The sequence below is a fragment of the Hermetia illucens genome, chromosome 3, assembly GCF_905115235.1.
Source record: "Hermetia illucens chromosome 3, iHerIll2.2.curated.20191125, whole genome shotgun sequence".
Classification (NCBI taxonomy): domain Eukaryota; kingdom Metazoa; phylum Arthropoda; class Insecta; order Diptera; family Stratiomyidae; genus Hermetia; species Hermetia illucens.
In genome coordinates this window covers 59,999,061-60,019,058 of record NC_051851.1, presented here as the reverse complement: position 1 = coordinate 60,019,058, position 19,998 = coordinate 59,999,061, and the positions used below count along the sequence as shown (strand labels likewise).

The 19,998-nt window shown below is 38.7% G+C and overlaps 1 protein-coding gene across 1 annotated transcript in view; it reads left to right on the top strand.

The window, feature by feature from the left end:
- The window catches only part of LOC119652908, a 79,225-nt gene that overhangs the window by 17,472 nt on the left and 41,755 nt on the right, over positions 1-19,998 (top strand). Inside the window, exon 2 of the mRNA XM_038057284.1 lies at positions 14,085-14,108. Coding sequence (XP_037913212.1) covers positions 14,106-14,108 — 3 coding nt within the window. The 5' untranslated portion in view covers positions 14,085-14,105. The remainder of the gene's footprint in view (positions 1-14,084; positions 14,109-19,998) is intronic.

Below are 19,998 nucleotides of genomic sequence, written 5' to 3'. Positions count from 1 at the left end.
AGTAGTATCTTTCTCTTCTCTTCTTGAGGAAGAACTCCTCTGAATTCGGAACTGAGCTCCAATAACTTATGAACGATCACTACAATAAATCAGAGGCACAGTGTCAGTCTTACAAAACGGCAGCCATATTTATTCTATCCTGATTTAGGGGAAAGTAGGAATGGCATTCAAAAAAGCTTCCCTAATCGTTAGTCGTATGGATGCTGGTTACGAGTGTATCCGGGTCTATTCACGTGTTGTTATAGGAAGTGAGACAATGTTTTACCTTGCAATTGCTGAAATAAAACCTCTAAGCATGATCTGGAAAACACCTCAAGAAAAGAAAGATATGGGAGATTATCTGAAGCCCAAGAGTATGGTTAATGTGGATAAATACTCTAAAGTTCTGCAAAAAATTAAAGACTACTACTGAAAAAGCAAGTCTACTAATAAATTTCTGAAGTACAGACTTATTATTAATAAGTTGGAGAATCGAATAAGATTTTTGTTAATTTGCCTTAAAAAAATGTTTTTGATTTCTTTTTAAGATGTGGAGACTTCCCTTTTGAGTAGCCCTTGTACAAATGTGTATTACTACCATTATTTGGCTGCCCGCAAATTTTATTTTGCAAGCTCTAAATATTTCCTCCATCTAATTGGAAATGAAAGCAAACGTGCATAATTCAAGCTTAAAGATGGATGGCGTTTAGGAGCTCTTCTTACAGTGGGAACATGAGACAAAAAGGATGAAAATCATTAGAACAAAAGAGAAGTTATTAATTTCCCAAAATACCTCCGAACATGAGTATACCTGTTAAATAAGATTTCGAAATCTTCTTTTCCTTCGCTTTTTAGATTTAACAGCAAACCTGAATTTTACTAAGATTTCCTTTGATATGTTGATGGCATAGAACACCTTCGACGAAACCGTGAAGTTTTTCGCAGCTTCACATATTCTCAGTCCATTATCCAGCGTGGTCGCATCACTAACATAACTGTTCGATTTAGATTGAAATGCATGTGTAATCATCCAACTCCTACATTTGTATTAAAAGTAATTTTAGTACGTAATTCTGTACTTACCCACACGTGCACATGTGTTTACTTACAAAACAGGCTCGTAAAACTTATATGTCTTTCAAGAGTCCAACATTATACCCCACTTTGGAAAACACATAATTCTTTTTCCTAATAGGCCAAGAAAGCCGTCCGGAAAGCGGAAAAGTAAAAATGTAAATTGCAAGTAAAGCGGAAAAAATGAAATACCTGAGCACGGGATGTACTTGAATGAAACATTTCACGTAGTGCATTACAATACCCAACTCCACATCAGAGCTCATGCATACCTACGTTCGTATGGGCAACCTGTATCTCATCATCTCATAGTCACGCCACACTCAAAGCTCGGCTCAATCTCAGATAAATTCCTACTTGGGCGAAATTTTCTTATTGCAAAAGCAAACATGTTTTTTATGAGAATATCCGGGTTTTCGCTGATCTAAATTTTTGAATGAACCCAACATGGTGGTGTCGGAATTGACCTATCCACTTGTAGCGATCATAATTAGAATATTTTCAACTGGCCATTGACTCTTTTGTTGTGGCTGTAACTCACCTCTTAATTCCTCATATGATAGCATTATAAGGTGCGCATATCGTGTTAATTTGAAACGTTTTGTGAGATTTTGTTAATGACATTGAACATTTTTTTGGGATAAAAAAAAACACTTTCACTGGCTTCAGTAAGAGTTTCTGCATGCATAATTAATGGCGCCCGTTAGAGATAAAAGACCATAGAAGTGAGCATGAATAGAAATTTCAACAAGTAGCAAGTTTCCATAAAGATATGTTTCGTGTTAAGATGCAGAAGTTGGAGTCGCGGAGAGTTTACAGCTCTGAATAGCAGATATGCATGGAAATCAAATAAAATCAATAGGAAAACGTATAAATTTTTATGCGATTGATGAGTTGTGTACTATAATTCATTTTATATTTTTATATTCATTTTATGATGGTTAGAAAATTGTCTCAAATGCTTTCAAGCTATCGGTGTTGTAACTATGGGAAGTACATAATAAATTAAAAACTTGGAAAAAGCACTTTTAATATTGTCAAAATGTAGGTGTGTCTTCGAGGTGCGCTTCAAAGGGAAATTTAAGGTTTTGAGATTAGATTAAGATAGCGTTCATCATTGAAAATTAATTTTTATCATTAAAATCAACAATCACTTCCGGGACATTGATTCTTAATTTAATCGACCCTTTCATTGATTAAAGCCACGTCAAAATGATCTGAGTTGACATAAGATTGTGCATTAGACTGGCAAAGTGTGAATATGAAGCAGGCTTTAGTTTTGATTCGTCGGTAGGGATACCTTGGAGGCTTCTATATGAAAAATAAAACCAACTGATTTCACATAACAAACGGCTGCAGCATCAAATCCTATTACCATATCAAATATCATCATCATCGATAGCACCACCGCCCAATTTCAAGCTCAACTCCTACCAAAGATCTCTTATATTCGTCTCAATTTCACAATCGAGTTGGCAAGGCTCAATAGGAGGAATCTACGCTCCTCGACGAAATAAACTATATGGTTTCCCAATCTGTCTAAACGCTCGAGTTACAGTCTTTAAGAAGCGCATCAAATCGATTTCCGAAATTCAGGTAGCAAAAGAGCAGCTCACTCGGTATGCCAAACGAGGATTAAACACCATAGTGAAACTGGACTGCGGTAGAATAGAGGAGAACTCTGAAGTCAATTTTCGCTTTCGACCGAAATCGATACAAAAGAGCTCAAAAAACTTTCAATATGAGCATAAAGTCGGTGTAAAGATAGTCACCAAAATGCTTTTATGAAGAGACTAGGTAGGTCGACAGGTATCAGTCGCCGTTCTGAAGAGCCCAATTAACGCTATGGTACACCGTTTCGATGCCACAAACCGCTAAGACCATGAGTGCTGTGGTAAGATCAAAGGGCTAAGGCAACCGGCTCAGATCTTCAGAGCCAGCATATACGGAGGAAAGCAACTCTCCCAACCTGCAACTGGAGATGTCTCTGAGATCATCAAAGAATGGTTTACTTGGTCTCCATAGTCTAGTTCTAGTTAGATATGGGTAATCGCAATGGAAGTGCCGGGGGATTTCTTCCTCTTCTTCGCAGCTTCGGCAATGCGCATTGCAGGATATACCGAGTCTGGCGCCATGGTCCCTTCAAGGCGAGTCCCTCTGCACAAACCGCGTAATCTTGTATGCATTTTTACGCTTCTGGCATAAAAGCGGGTTTTTAGTATCGGGGGCAAATCCACAAAAACAATACTGCACGACTGAACTAATTATTTTCAGTAGGAATTTTAGTAGGGCAACTACGAGTGGGAAGGAAAAGCATTTGATACATTGGAATTCCAGCAAATTCCTCTCGTGGGGTTAGGTTGCGAATGGTAAGACTCCACAAGAGATTCACTGGATATACATATCCATAATAGAGTCCTGGCTGAACTCTACTAACAAAAAGAAGCTGCTGGCATAGACACAAAAGCTGCGTTATCTAAGTATTAACTATGCCCACCGGGGCACTCGAAATGCGAATGCGCAGGATCCCTCATACGATCATGCATCCATCTTGGAATCTCTGGGCAAACATCATCTCTTCTTCTTCTTTCTTTTCAGTTTTTGTTCTGTCCAGAAGCGGGACTCCCTCGTCTTGATGAATTGCGACATTTTGCTCGATAATAACCCTGATCTGGATGGAATCAAGAGGCTTCCAAATCACCACCATGGGTATTAAACCACCGTTGTTCCGGTTGGCCTTTTGGCCGGTTCCCATCTACTTCGATGTTCAGATCACTTGTGGGCAGTGAACTCTCTTCAGTGCAGATTATATATATACCATCGAAGACAAAAGTGGAGTCCCACGATCATTGCAACTCCACAGCAATCGCGAGTGTCCTCATTTCGGATGTGATTATGGCGTGTTACGCCACAGGTCTTACGCAACCTTTTCGTCTCCATTACCGCAAGGCGCCGTTCAATGTCTTCTAAAGTCGGCCAACAAGGCGAACGGCACAGTTGTAAATTATGGGTTTGAAACGTCCGTTGATGCGTCGATTGCAAAGACCGCCACTTCATGCAAATCACGCTGATGCGTATAGCAATTTCACAACGTAGTTCACCATTGGCTGATAAAATTCATTCAAGATATATAAATCGCTAAGCCCTCGGCAAGTTATTGCCACTGACAATAACAGTACCTGTTTTATTGTGGCGGTCATCAAAAATTCTATTTTATTGAGATTCAGCATCAGAACGCATCTTGTATGAGACGATCATTCTACTTTTAGATAAGTTGCTCGGGATCAGCTTTGGTATGAAATGGCATGAGAAAATCTGCATAGAGCAGTCTGTAATGCTCTGGACATTTGTTTACCGGTGTCGTAGTACTAACAGCAAGAATAAAGGGGAGGAACAAGAGGAAGAAGCTGTTTTGATTTATGTATCTGCCACACTTTCAACAGTAGAGCAACAGAACAATTTAATCCAGCGTACGAATTCATCTGGCGCTGGGTGTTACTGCTGAGCATACCTGATGAGCTTGTGTGGCACGCGGTCAAACTTTTTCTCTAGTTCCAGAAGCGCAATGTAGAGAGGGTGATGCTTCTCATGGGGTTTCTCCATGAGTGGCTACGCACCGTGTATTGCGTCAGTAGTTCTGCAGTTTTGGACGAACCTGGCTTAGTTTACTGTTATTTCAACGACGACGAAAATGCATTTGTCTAGAATGCTTTCAAAATCGCATGGTATGAGGTAGTAATAGGATTGAAGGGTAATTTGAACATTCTTCCTCCTTTTTAAGGTTTTGTGTAAACACAAGTACAAATACATCCAAAAGGGGGCTGCCACTATATAGTGCCTGGGGTCCGAAATACCTTCCATACCGATATCTCTTCAAATAAAGTTAATAATAGTATATTACTGTATTTTTTTATAATGAGCTGGAAACCCCCCTTATGTTCATTCTAGCACCACAAAATATTGCAGTGATGTAAGCTATAATGTAAAGCATGAGCTTACCAAATTTGGTGCAAATCACACTATTACTAATAAAGTTATAATACGTAAAAGTTGTTGCTTCTTTGCAAATTCAAGGCTATCAATGTTAATATCACCCGAAAGTGGATATTCTCACATAATATATGGATATATCACGTGCTACGTACTAAGAAATACACAAAACCTTTCGTACCTGAAGCGTCCAGCTTCCGGTTTCCCGACTTGTTTCTATATTCCACGGTCGTGCTTCCTTGCCAGCAAGTCCCAGCTCTTCGTTATCCAGAGCTTAGATGTAATGTCGTCAGGTCCTGCTGTGTTCCCCAGTTCATCCGTTTAATTGCTTCCTCGATTTTGTAGCGCTGACAGGTGGAAGAGCTCCACATGTCGACAATGCTTGGAAAATTGGATGATGGATACATTTTTCCGTTGAAATTTGCTCGAAATAGTATGGCTATCTATCCGTCGCGGCTCGTTTATTGGTGAGCAAATCACCATTCTTGACATTGGCGAAACATAAATGTTCAATATCCTGTACGCGTTGGTGTTCGACAAGTCGATACAGATCTCTCTAGACATCACAAGTGCCCAATTTATCGTAAATATCGGTAATATGAATGGCTTTCTTTTTTTCGTGGAGGGCATTCTTGTATATTTGCCAATTGATCAGTGTTTCATGGGAAAGAGAAACGGGAGGCATTTCTTCTCACGGACCTTTGTTTGAACATCTCCGTTTCAAAGTCAAAGTATCTCAGTTGATGAACCAAGCCTCCGCCTTGTGGATCACGTATTTAGCTTTCTTCCACGATTCTTTGATGTTCGTAATGGTCGGGAATTGCGTAAATGAGATCACTTCTTATCTTTCCCAGATCGCAGAAAACATACTCTGCCGTAATCGCCGAACGGCCACGAGTTTTTTAGGATTACGGACTTAATTCCACGTCAATTCATACGAATATATACCAGAATGTCTGCGATAAAAAAGGCGAGTTTGCACCATTCGAATTTCGTCGAGAAGTCAAACAGCGTTAGCAGTTGGTGTGGGGTTTCCAATAGTTGCTGCAGAAACTTGGCCAACTAAATGAAACATTCCTGATTAGAGGCCCAATAACTCGAACGTTGCTAACATTGTCAGGGCTAACCGACTGACTCGCCAAGGGTCTGGCTCCATAACGCAATGGTGGGACCAGAGCTAGGATTTGCCTGTTATCCACTGTCAAGGCTACAATGAAAGGTGAAGCTGAACGATTCACGCAGCGTAATGAAGATATCTGCATTCCTGCCGGTAGTAGTATTTTTATTATCTCTTATGAAACGTGATCTTGAAGAATCCAGTAGGGCTTTTAACGAGATACAAATCGGTCAAAATTGGAGGGGTGGTCTCCGCAGTAATACAGTGTTCAAAAACTAAGACCACTTTTTAGTTATTTCAAAATGTATCTATATATACTTGCACATTTGTTCCGCTCCCTTCGAAGTACCGAATTCGCGACCCTCTTGAGCTATTTATACTGTTTATAAATATTACTTTCTGACAAAGTATGGTCCCTTAAGGTTTTTTCATTTTATTGCTAGTGGAGTTGTTAATTGAAGATCAAAAGAAGATTTTATCTTTTTTCATCAAAAAAAATACTCAACTGTTTTTCTAATCTGAGTATAAGGAGTATGAGGACTTGTTAGCACAGTCGAAGGGAACCAGGGGTCTCCGAAATATCGGTATTTACAAGACCAATAAATAACACTTGCAAATAGAAAAAGCAAGTTTTAATTATTTAAAATGTTTTTCTAAAGCTAGTCAAGAATCCAAGGGGTCAAAAAAATGTTCAAATATTGTCATGTAATGTGAAAATGTTTATTGTAGGAGAAAAGGAGCAGGATTGAACGACTTTGCAAAATGTTTTAGAGTCTCTGTTTCCGCCGTATGGAGAATCCATGCAAATTGGGAAAAAACTGGTGGGCTAAAAGGAAGTTGACGCCCATTAAAATGAGAAGAAATGTTCTGGCGACTTTTAGTACGAATTAACAAGAAGGATCGCCCAGAACCAGTACAGACATTTAGGGTGTCGAAGTCTACGGTTCAGTGAATTAGCATGATAGTTATCCTAAATATAAAAATATTATTTCGTTGGACAAAATAATATTATCGCTCCAGGGTTATTCTTTATTTCTAACAACAATTTGGGCGCCCTTTTAAAATTTGTCTTCGAACAGCAGCACTGGTCCATTTCAGATTGGGGTCGGCCTCTTTGGAGTAACGTATTTGGTACATATGACGTACAAAATATTAGCAATTGCATCTGAAGTGCCAAGTACTATGTCTCCCTCTTGAATTCAGTCCAACCTTACTGTCATATTTTCGGACAAAATATGTTCCCGTATTCTCATGACAAATTAAATGAGCGTTAGATCTTTCAAGATGAATATGGTCCAATGCATTCATTAAATTAGGTTAAGCATTAGATTGAGTAAAAAACAAATCGGGAAACCGGAAGCTGGACGCTTCAGATATGAGAGGTTTTGTGTATTTCTTCCATAAAAATATTTGAGTGGACATTTATCCCATCAGTACCTAACACCTAACGCATGCACATATTATGGGAGAATATCCAGTTTCGCGTGATATTGACATTCAAAGTCTTGAATTTGCATAGAAGCGGAAACTTTGACCTATTATAACTTTGTTAGTAATAATGGGGTTTCCACCAAACTTTGCAAGATCATGCCCCATGTTGTAATCTACATTGCGGCAGTATGAACTTAAGGGGGGTTTTGCGGTTAATTATTAAAAATTATTGCAGTATACTATTACTAACTTTATTTGAACAGGTATAGGTATGGAGTGTGTTTAGGAGCCTAGGCACGTAATAATGGCAGCCTGTTGATTTTTCAAATTATTCGATTGGGTAGTTTCTGACTACCTAAAGAAATTATCACTTTCGAGCTCCTGCACTTCCTACCTTTCCAACAAATGTTAAAACTAAGACCGGCTTCGGAAAGTACTAACTGAGGTCTTTCATTTGATAGTGCCCATAATTATATTTAGCGAAAAAAATGTACACCCCCCTTTTGCATGTTTCGGAACCTCCCTTAAATTCAACGTAGAATAATGCAACTCACTGTATGTGTTTCCACCTTTCCACCAAATTTGGTAACAATCACTGTAACCGTTTCTGAGAAAAATGCATGTGACAGACAGATGAAGAGACAGACAGTAAAGTTTTACACAAAACCTTGAAAATTGTCCGAATAGTATGGCTATCAGAAATCCGATCTAAGCCCCGTGCTGAATTTTTGAGAAGGGTTAAAACCCTGTGTTCATCTTTGGAATCACAGGAAGAATGGGTGAAAACTCCGATCCTGTTCTGATTAACATGGTAGACTCCATGCCCCGCCCATGCCACCCGGGATAACGGCCAAGGGCTATGCCACTATATATATGTTTCCATTTCTTCGCTCCCTAAATATTTGATTACTTTTAAGAAAAACAAACAGAATTTGCCACCTCTGACCTTAGGCGAAGATAATCCAGCATAATTTTCTTCAACGAAGGGTCTTCACACTCTCTGCCCCTGGAAGACGTTCTCAGATTCGCGAAAAGCTGCGAACACAGCAGACAAGAGGTGCGACAATTTTAAGAAATAGTGCCTTGAACCTAATAAAATGCCTGTGTGCTTCGAACCGCGAGTTGTTTCAATCTGTCAACCCAACATACTCCCAGAAAAGAGAAATAAGCACCCATGATAACATTCAACTAATAGATGGCCCTAAACCCTTAATGTTTCATGATACTTTCGAATTTCAAAGTACAGCGGGCTTTATTATGCTATCCTTAAGTCAATCAGTAGTCTTAATGTATAGGAAAGTAATAAGGTTTCACGTTAAAAATTGCACTATTCATTTATCTAACAAATACCGAATCTAGTGCAAAAGGTTTGGTATGAAGAAACCCGACTTCTTTGTGTACTATAAATCCAATTATTAGCAAGACTATAAGCTAGAAATTAGCTGGTGAAGGGATGAACGAAGTGAGGACAAGTTTTAATTTGATTTGATTTCAGATGTTAATTTATTCCACAATAAAGCGAGTTTACATCTCCTCAATTTTAACAGTGAAATGCTTGTGATGCATAATTTCTGAGGCAATTACATTCTGCCTTGATTGTTACGTAATAAGCTACACAATGACTTAAGTTATTTAATAAAAAGAATGGATGAGAAAAATTATAATTTTCTTCTCATTTTTTGCTCTGTTTCCGGATTTTCTTCACATCTATAAGAAGCCGGAAAGCAATTTGGCAATTTTAGAAAAATTTTGTCGAGCATTATTTTCCAAATTTCGCTCTTTCCTGAGAAAACAAACAAAATTACATTTTATCTAACAAATTGCAATGCCTTTTACATTTATTACTCTGCCTCAAATTAACACAACAATGCTACATTAAAAATTGTTATGCATAGACATTCTGCAAATATATTATGGGATGAGCCGCTACACTATTGCTTTTACATAACTAAGTGCAGAGAAATGAGAAACGTATAAATTAACTATTTTTTTCAAGAATTGTTGGATAATTTGATTGTACGTTAATAAAAGGTAAACACTTTTCTGCAAGTAAGGAAAAATTTGCCGGGAAAATATAGACACCAGATGTTCACAAAGAAAGGAGGAAGAAGTAACACAATATAATTATTGTTTTGTAATGATGCTGGGTGGTTATTTGATAAAGATTGTTGCATTGCAAGTGAAATATAATAAAAAACCATTACTAAAATAAACGATTCTCTCCATTTTTTGTTGAACACTTCTTGAATAACTTCACAAAAATTAATTTCTTATTAAATTCAGAATTTTTTCTATCTTTCCTTTGTACCTTTGTCTAGAAAATTTAGACATCTACGCACGGGTTTCAACTGTTTTAGGTAACTTGTGTTAATCCAAACTGTTAATGGGCCATACACTTCTTAAAGAGCATCAACTTATTTATCATAATCTCCATGTAAGCAGCCATTACACCTGTTAAAATTCCCCAATTAAATGGCTAAATTCAATTTCATTATAAATGCTTCTCAACTATAATGCTATAAAATACTTTAAAAATCACAAAGTAACCCCATTTAACGGTAACTTGCAGTGTCATTTTTCAAAATATCGTGAAAAACGCATTAGACACCAATATCAATACCTAACACGCAATAAAGATTTCAATTACAAAAGTCCATAATCCGATTGGGAGAAAGATAGAAAAAAACATCAAAAACTTTCACAGACCCTCATTACTTTTCTCTTCTTAAAAGTATTGGTACGAGTAAGTGCTACATCATTGCTTGTTAGCTGTTACGCACTAATAGTGTTGGATTTTTCATAACAGAAATAGCAGTAGTTAGCCGGTTACTTTTAAACAGCTCAAACCGTAGATCTGTTGCAAATCGTATTAATTGCACTTGAATTAAAAAAATACTATGTATTATGGGTATGGTCTACAGATATAAGTATTGAATGATTTATGTGTACATTATAAATGTATGTATGTTGGATCTGATCAACTGAAATGATGGTGCAGGTTCTATGAATGCTGCCAAAGATTTTGATTCATAACTAAATAATCAATGATGATACAGAAAATCAAACACATGCCTATTTCGATCTGGAATTAGTATTCAACATAAATTCGCAAAATTTATATTTTTTCAGGTTAAGTGGAATATTTAAAATAAGGAAAAAGCGATGTGTAGCTGTACTAATCTTTCTAATTAAAAATACAAATTTATTAATAGATGCACGCTTTACATAGATACAGTCGTGTTGACTGTTTCAAACATTCAGGAAACTGACCATATTAAACTCTTGAAAAGATAGTTTAATTTAGTTAGTTTATTTTAGAGTTTAAACTATCGTCCTAGACTGTCTCAGATTAAGATTTTAAGATTTAAGATTTTGGAATTGAAAATCACTAAAATTCCTTTGAAGTAAAGTAGCCTAGAATTGCAAACGGCTTTGAAAGTATAAGCGAACGGCTATGCACTTTGCGCTTGCGAGGCAAGTTTAGAAATATAAGCCTCATAAACGTTCACGCCCCTACAGAGGAGACTGCAGAGTCGGAGAAGGATACCTTCTACGAGGCAGTAGAAAGAACCCTCGAAGCCTGTCCCAGATATGATATCAAAATCATACTTGGGGATTTTAACAGCCAAGTAGGGAAGGAGCCCGTATTCAGGCGGTACGTTGGCTCCCATAGCTTACACGAAAAAACAAATGATAACGGACCGCGGACTATTCAATTAGCAGGGTCACACGAAATGGTTGTTGGAAGTACCTGGTTTGCGCGGAAAGCGGTTCATAAACATACGTGGGCCTCTCCAGACGGGACCACTTTCAACCAAATTGACCACGTGTTGATCGAACGCCGCCACCTCTCAGCCTTGATGAATGTCAGAACATATAGGGGGGCCAATATAGACTCGGATCACTATCTCGTTGGCATGGTGCTCCGAGCTCGAATAACAATACCACCTAGAATCCCCTCTGACAATCAGGTGAGAGTGAACACTGAAGCCATCCACAACACAACCCTCCGCGACACCTATAAGAGGGAAATGGATGCCGCAATAACCGCAGTCAATAGAGGACCTGGAGATGAAGCATCAACTAATGATCTTCACAACCACCTGAAGAACGTTATCATGGATATGGCCACAAATATACTTGGCCCCAGCCGCAAAAGGAGTCGGAACGGCTGGTTTGACGATGAATGTAAGCTGGCAACGGAACGGAAGAATGCCGCATACCGAGTAATGTTGCATTCTCAAAGAACGCGGGCACGCGCAGAGACTTATCACGAACTCCGTCGAGCGGAGAAGCGACTTCACAGACGGAAAAAGGAAGCCTGGGAGAATCAACAAGTCTGTGAACTAGAAAAGTACAGGGAGCAACCGCACCAGGCGCGGAAGTTTTACCAACAAGTCAGCAGGATGAAGCCTTATACACCTCGATGCTCATCCTGCCGAGACAAAGAGGGAAATCTGATTTCCGACAGAATGGGCATATTAGAGCGATGGGTTGAGTACTTTGATGAGCTACTGAACAACCAGAACATCGGCGAGTTGGAGGTCCCGCCAACTGAAGACGACGGACAAATACTGCCACCACCAAGTTTAGGAGAAACAGTCCGTGCAATTCATCGGCTAAAAAATCGTAAGTCGCCAGGAGCCGATGGAATTACAGCCGAATTGGTTAAATATGGAGGCGACCAGTTACACCAAGTGGTTCATCAACTTGTGCTCAAGGTATGGGACAGCGAATCAATGCCTGACGATTGGCAGCGAGGCATAATCTGTCTCATACATAAAAAGGGAGATATCACACAGTGCAGCAATTATAGAGGTATCACGTTGATCTATAAGATATTCTCCACTATCTTGCTAGGCCGGATAGCCCCATACGCCCAGAACATCATTGGCCCATACCAAAGAGGCTTCACTCCAGGCAAATCAGCAACAGATCAGATTTTCTCTCTGCGGCAGGCGATGGAAAAACTGTTGGAATATGGACAACAGTTGCACCATCTGTTCATCGACTTTAAAGCCGCCTATGATAGCATAGCCAGGGTAAAACTTTACACGGCCATGAGAGAATTCGGTATCCCGACGAAATTAATAAGACTGACTAGGCTGACCCTGACCAATGTGCGAGGCCAGATAAAAGCAGCAGGATCACTCTCAAGACCATTCGACATCAACAACGGTCTACGACAAGGGGATGCGCTATCATGCGTCCTCTTTAACCTGGCCCTCGAGAAGGTGATCCGTGATGCTGAGGTGAATGCAAGAGGTACGATCCTCTTCAAGTCCACCCAACTACTGGCCTATGCTGACGATATCGACATCATGGGAAGAACCACCCGAGACGTTCAAACTGCCTTCATCCAGATCGAGCAGGCGGCGCGAGATCTTGGGCTGCACATCAATGAAGGCAAGACAAAATACATGGTGGCAACGTCAGCACCGAAGACGAATCAACCAACAACATCAAACCGCACTGGTCAAACACAAGCACGAACAAGAATAAGGATAGGGGAATACAACTTTGAGACCGTTGACAATTTCTCCTATCTAAGGTCGAAAATCACAACCGATAACAACTACGATGATGAAATCCGCGCACGGTTGTTGTCAGCCAACAGAGCCTACTTCAGCTTACAAAGACTGTTCCGCTCGAAACGTCTCACCATAGGGTCAAAGCTCTTACTGTACAAGACTATGATCTTGCCAGTCCTCATGTATTCCTCGGAAATTTGGGTTCTTAGCAAGAAAAATTGCGAACTCTTGGCCGCGTTCGAGAGAAGAATCCTCCGAAGAATTTTTGGCCCCCTACATGAGGATGGACGATTCCGTAGCCTACACAATGACGAAATCTATGAGCGATACCATGACCGTCCGGTTGTGGATAAAATCCGGCTCAATAGGTTACGGTGGGCGGGTCACTTAATCCGTATGGATGAAGATGATCCCACCCGGAAAGTCTATAAGGGCAATATCTATGGTAGGAAAAGAAGACGAGGCAGACCCTGCCTAAGATGGAGCGATGGCGTGGGCCAGGACGCCAGACAGCTTTTAGGGATATCGAATTGGTGGACCTCGGCGCAAAACCGGGATGTCTGGAGTTCCTTATTAAGGCAGGCCTAGACCGGATACCGGTTGTTGCGCCGTTGATGATGATGATGATGAAAAAGCGATATGTAGCTGTACTAATCTTTCTAATTAAAAATACAAATTTATTAATAGATGCACGCTTTACATAGATACAGTCGTGTTGACTGTTTCAAACATTCAGGAAACTGACCATATTAAACTCTTGAAAAGATAGTTTAATTTAGTTAGTTTATTTTAGAGTTTAAACTATCGTCCTAGACTGTCTCAGATTAAGATTTTAAGATTTAAGATTTTGGAATTGAAAATCACTAAAATTCCTTTGAAGTAAAGTAGCCTAGAATTGCAAAACGTATTGGATAATTGATTATAGAGGTAATTAATTTGCGATAACTTTTTATTTATTTCAGATCTGGGGCAGTACATTCAAAATGGTAAGTTCATAATTATTCCTATCCTCAGCTAGTAGTCTATTTTACACCAATTATCATTTGTGTTATAATATTTAAGGTGACATATAAAAGAATGTCAAAGAATTCTTGAATGTATCCTACTTGGGAAAATGTAAAGTTGGGGTTGATTTTCTAAAATGGCTTTCAATTACCTTTTTTGGTGAATCTAAATATATTTCCAGATTTTTAGCTCTGGTAAGAAATACCAATTGCAATTTTAATTTTATGTTTTTCACAAAGGGATAATACTGATCGTTTGGCAATATTTGATCTTCAAAATTACCAATCTTCCCGATACTTATAGCTAGAATTTGAACACTATAGCGCGTTTTTGAAAGGGATGCATAATTGGCGGACATCATTGCCATATAGTTGCTTTTAGACATCCGGTCTAGGTCTGCCTTAATAAGGAGCTCCAGACATCCCGGTTTGCGGTTGCGCCGAGGTCCACCAATTCGATATCCCTAAAAGCAGTCTGGCGTGGTTTATAGATATTATTTCAATAAAGTTCGAAATTTGTTCACTAAAATTCGTATTTTCCGCTAACGATTCCCACCACGAAATCCATACTTTTCCCAGCTAAATCCTTAATTTACCCAACAAGTTTCTGACTAAAATATATATAACTAAGTAAAGCCTCATTTTTATCTCCAAATTAAACTTTGAAGTTTTAAGTATAGTAAATTTTTCCAGAAAGGTTTCTAACAATTGTCTGGTATGGTGATACAAACGATAAAACTGATTAGCAATAGACCATTAATTTTTTTAAAAGTCGAAGAGTACAATTGACGCCGCACCTTACATTGAAGAAAGGAGTTACTTGGACCCTTTCTAATTTGAAGTAGTTATCGTTTCTGATGGTGCTAGTAGTTCTAAACTTTCTTTCCTCACCTGTATGTCGTTCTTCGATGATGTGGATTGGATTAATGCAAAAATAAAACATTGGGTAGCAGAGTTTAAACAGGACCGTAGGAGTGCCAAGACAAACCTAGCAGTAAATGGCCAAATGCGACTTAGTAGTCAAAAAACTGCGGCGCAATGTATAATTATTGAAAATTTGAACATGAGAAAGCTGTGTGCAAAATGGATGCTGCGTTTGCTCTCACTCGCCCAAAAATAGTTTCGTGAAGATATTTCAATTGAGTGTTTAGCAAAGTTTCGCAGGAGCAAAGCAAAATTTTTGCACCGTTTCATAACCATGTATGAAGAACAAACAAAGAACAGTCAAAACAATGGACTCCAAAGGGAGAACCGGCTACAAAAAGAAGCAAAGCTCGTTTCATCAGTAGGCAAGGTCATAGCGGTAGATTTTTTAGGGTGTGCGTGGGATAATTTTCATTGACTATCCTGAGAAGTGTCCGGATAGCTGAGTGGTTAGAGCACAAGGCTGTCGTACGGTAGGTCGCGATTCAAATCTGACAATCTGGCAATGCTGACTACATTGCCTCCTACAGGGTACTATAATCCTGTAGGGTACCGTTACAGTCTTGAATGAAGCGTCCTAACACACTCCAAGGCCCTGAATTGAATTGTTGCGCCAACGATTATTATTATTATTATCGTGAGAAGGGAAAATAAATCAACAGCGAGTAGTATGCAAGATTATTGGATTTAATAAAACTTTTAACTTCTTTTAAGAAGGTTTGCAGGTGACTTGGGTTAGCGTTTGGATGGCTCAGTATTTAGAACGCTAGGCTGTCGCAGCGAAAGTCGTGGTTCAAATCACACTAGGGCACAGAGATTTGCATCGTGGCTGAATATAGGATATCAGTCGACTCAGCTGTGAACAAGTACATAAGTCAAATCAGACCACATTGCGTCCTACAGTGTAACGTAGTCCCATAGTGTAAGTAGACCCAAAATTAACCAGCCTGCGTAAATCGTTTAATATCAAGCCCTGAGGCTCTGTAAGCTACAATTAACAAGTCTTATTAACTTAGTTGAGTTGGTTTCTCGTTTGGAGAGACCTTTCCCTGAACTTCTTGGCAGTCGCTTCTACAGTATGGCCTAATTTCCGAAGTGTTTAACATCATGGAAAGTATAACTTGGCCCATCGAACAGTGGCCAATTATGAGTATATTTAGTTTTTATTTAGAAGAGTCTGCGTTATTATATGCTTCTGATAACAGATGGTGCTGATAATATTCTTCTATAGATATCTAACTGCAGCCCTCCTTTATGTTTGCGCCATCTTTTTATAGGCAGCATATCTGGTCTGAGGAGTTTACAGACTTGACATCTCCTCCCTCCACTTAACTACTGAATTTTCTGACTGCTGTGTCTGTTTTAGTTCTGGTGAATAGCACTGTTTTGCAAACTCTCAGTAGACGATGCTCATGCATCAAAGCTATGCTTTGAACAAGACGACTTCGTTTACAGGGTCCCTCCACTGTAATTCCTCTATACAAAGTACCAAAGATTATACGATCCCCGGATAAAACTGTAATTTGAATAAACATTTCAACATTCTGTTGTGGTGCATAATGACACTAACCGATTTCACCGTGTATTTCTTAATTCTTTGGCGTCATTTCTTATTTCTTTACTGTCAGGTGCTCAATACTTTTCAGTACAAACTTTTGTTGCCCTCGAGCTGACATGAATAACAGTGTATGGTAACAGTTGCACCACGAAATCCCTGGTCAACTTCTTAAAAACCCCTCTGAGTAAGTTAAATATTTTAGATACGTCACCTAATAATAAAGCTACATGGAGAGGCTAAGACTGTCCGAATCATCGGGAAATTTTTTTGTGGTAGCCATTTCACTGTTTAGACGTTATAAAACGTTATAAACAAAAATTTTCAAATTCAAAATAAGATCATGATGAGCGGAGTACTCTAAAAGAAGTTAATAAAAATACCTCTTTACGCTAAATGAATTGAAAAATATAGTACAAAAAACATTGATGGGAAAAGATACTTGTGCCGGAAACCGAGTTTAATCCACATAATATTCGGGCCACCATCAAGCATGGTGGAGAGTCAGTGATGGTATGGGGGCGTTTTTTCCAGTGGATAGATTTCAATATTTACAAATTTTAAAGCAAAATGCTGAGGAAATGAATATATTGGATAAATTCGCTTTCTATCAGGACAATATTCCTGAAATATGAATCATCTATAACTACTTGCAATTTCGTAGTCACCAGATCTGAACGCCCCTGAACGTTTGGGAAGAATTGGTACGAAAATTAAAGAAATGAGGATTTAAAAATATAGAGAAGTTTAAGGAGGCTATTAAGTAGGACAGGAATTGCATTTCTCTAAAATTTGGCGAAAATACAGCTTGAAGCGTTTGTTCGCTTATTTGTTTCCCTTACATGTTTGCTTATGTTTTGTTGTTACGTTTCAGAAAAGGATGTTTAATGAAAACATACTAATGTTAAATAGTTCTCTTGAATGATTTGTTCATTATCTAAAAGGTGCATATCAATTTTGAAAAGAAAATTGATAAACTAGTGCAAAACATATGTTCAAGACATGGATCACTCTTTGTCCTATCAATCCTTAATAAAGTGCCTTAGCTTCCCTTCAAAGTTGCTTGAGAAGTTTATATTAATCTTTACCTCCTTATTCCGTCCCGGTCCCTATTTATCGCTTATGTAAAATTTCACTTTTATCAAAAAGTGCTTCAGATAGTATCTTCATGAGTTCAGATATGCAAACCTAAGCCTATTAAATGTGCACACGGTAGAATTAGAAAACGTTCTTTTGTGAAGCCTTGAATCTGACTCATCGGAATCAAATAGCTATTCATTTGCATGAAACGTTTCTCACTCCTTTAAGCATATCCACAAGCGTTAAAACCTCTTATCTTTTATTAGCTGGGCACGCTTCCTTCATTCTAAATAAAAAGAAATAATATGCTACATCCGAATAGAATCTACTGCATCGTTTTTCTCTATGCAGTACTACTTCACCTCAAATTTCTCACAAATGCAACCCGGGATAATATTTAGGTTACCAGCGTCAAGCATGCCTTTCCCAAGATAATTTTAGCTGCCATACCAATTTGTAAATGTTTTCTTCTTTTCCGCGCAAACTATTACAGCCTTGAACTTCATTTTTCACCTGGGTACACCATACTACCGTTAAAAACATAAAACCGGTATTCTACACCAATGCCAATGTCTAAGCTGCTTGGTGTGCATCAATGGGATTGCAATAGACATGCTACCCATAATATGCTCTACCACTTGGCCGGCGTTAAATGCAAATGGTCATGGTTGCATCGATTGCATGCAAATGCTTTCCTTCTTGAGGTGGATACCTCCGCTACTCGGATTTCTGTGCACCAGTTATTATCGATATTATTCAATGCAACATGTAAACTATTTGAAATTATAATATGTACACGCGAATACCGTTGCAAAAGAAATGTTTCCAATTTCCAAGTGTGGAACGATGGACAAGTGCAAACAACTGAACCTATGAAAAAAGCTGGATTATTGATTCCGCAGAGAGGGGAATTTAATCCCGGAGCCAACGAACATTTGGAAATGTGGTGAACAGACCATTACGCTGCGTTATGCTGGTTGTCTTGCATTATAATTAGATGATGAATGATAAACCTTCGTACAACAGAATAAGGGATTGCCACCAGATTTATGACATATGCATATATTTACCTGGTTCAACACCGTTATAGAAAGATATGAGCTTTTAACGAATTGATTCTTCGGTCTAAAAGATGATTAGGAATCGAGGGGTATTTGAAGATATTCCATAAGCACTAGGAGAACAATCGTCGAAAAAATCATACCTAAAGGAGAATGGAAAAATATTTTACCACAATTTATCTTATGGAAAGCGAGTAACCAAATCCAAAACCAAAGAGAAGTTATCCTGAAGTTGCATTTATATGAGGGCTCCTTTTTGGTGGTTATATATCATAGATAAAGGAATTTATACAATCAATGGTACTTTTGCTTGTTTATATGTAACATCCATCTACCTATCCAAAGGATCCGTCTCGTAGGTGCACGTTATCATTTAACATTTGCTAAATGCGAAAGTAGCAGCACTAATGCAATAAGGAGAACAATTCCCGTGTCTCCACCTTTAAACAAGTTGTGTAATGCTTACAAGCTTGGCCATTCCATATGGTGGGCATAGTGAATTCGATGAAGATGAAGTATGTTTCGTTTTTTTTTCAAATGTACTTCGATTAAGAGTATGTGTAAGGGGTATGTTTAAAAAGTTTTAATTAGGAATTAATGTCTACTCTACATCACGAAGAAAAACACATTAGAATTCTCACACGTAGTACACTTTCCGAGAATATATTCTCTCCATATATCCTTGACAGTTCACAGTTGAACGATGTTCGTCAAAAGGGTCTAAAGCAATTGATCTGGTTCTCCAGAATGCGGGTTCGGAATGATGGGCCTATAACAATCAAAAAACCAAACGACATGAATAGAAATAGGATTAAAAGTCCCGTAAAATCAGATTGATACCACGGAGACGACCGCGCAAACGAATGAATGACTACTTTCTTGAATCTGGGAATGGTCGATCACTAAACAAATCTGGTACTGACAAAAACCTACTTCAACAGGCCAGCAAGTGCAAGAATTTCAAGAAACGAATTGCAATCGCTGCGACACAACCGATGTGAGGCACACAATGTTTAAAAGTAGAAAACTATCAAAGAGACGAGAGTTTTGAGTCCCTTTCATCGTCATTGACTTTCAAATAGCAGAAATTTAATCACAGAACCGACAAGCTTACCAAACAAACGCATTCACAAAAGACCACATCGTCATCATCGTCATCACCAAAAGATGAACATCGAGCATCCTTGATGTAGGATCGTATCGAGGATTAAACTGCGATTACAACCACTACATGGAAAAAAGCAAGCGCCAA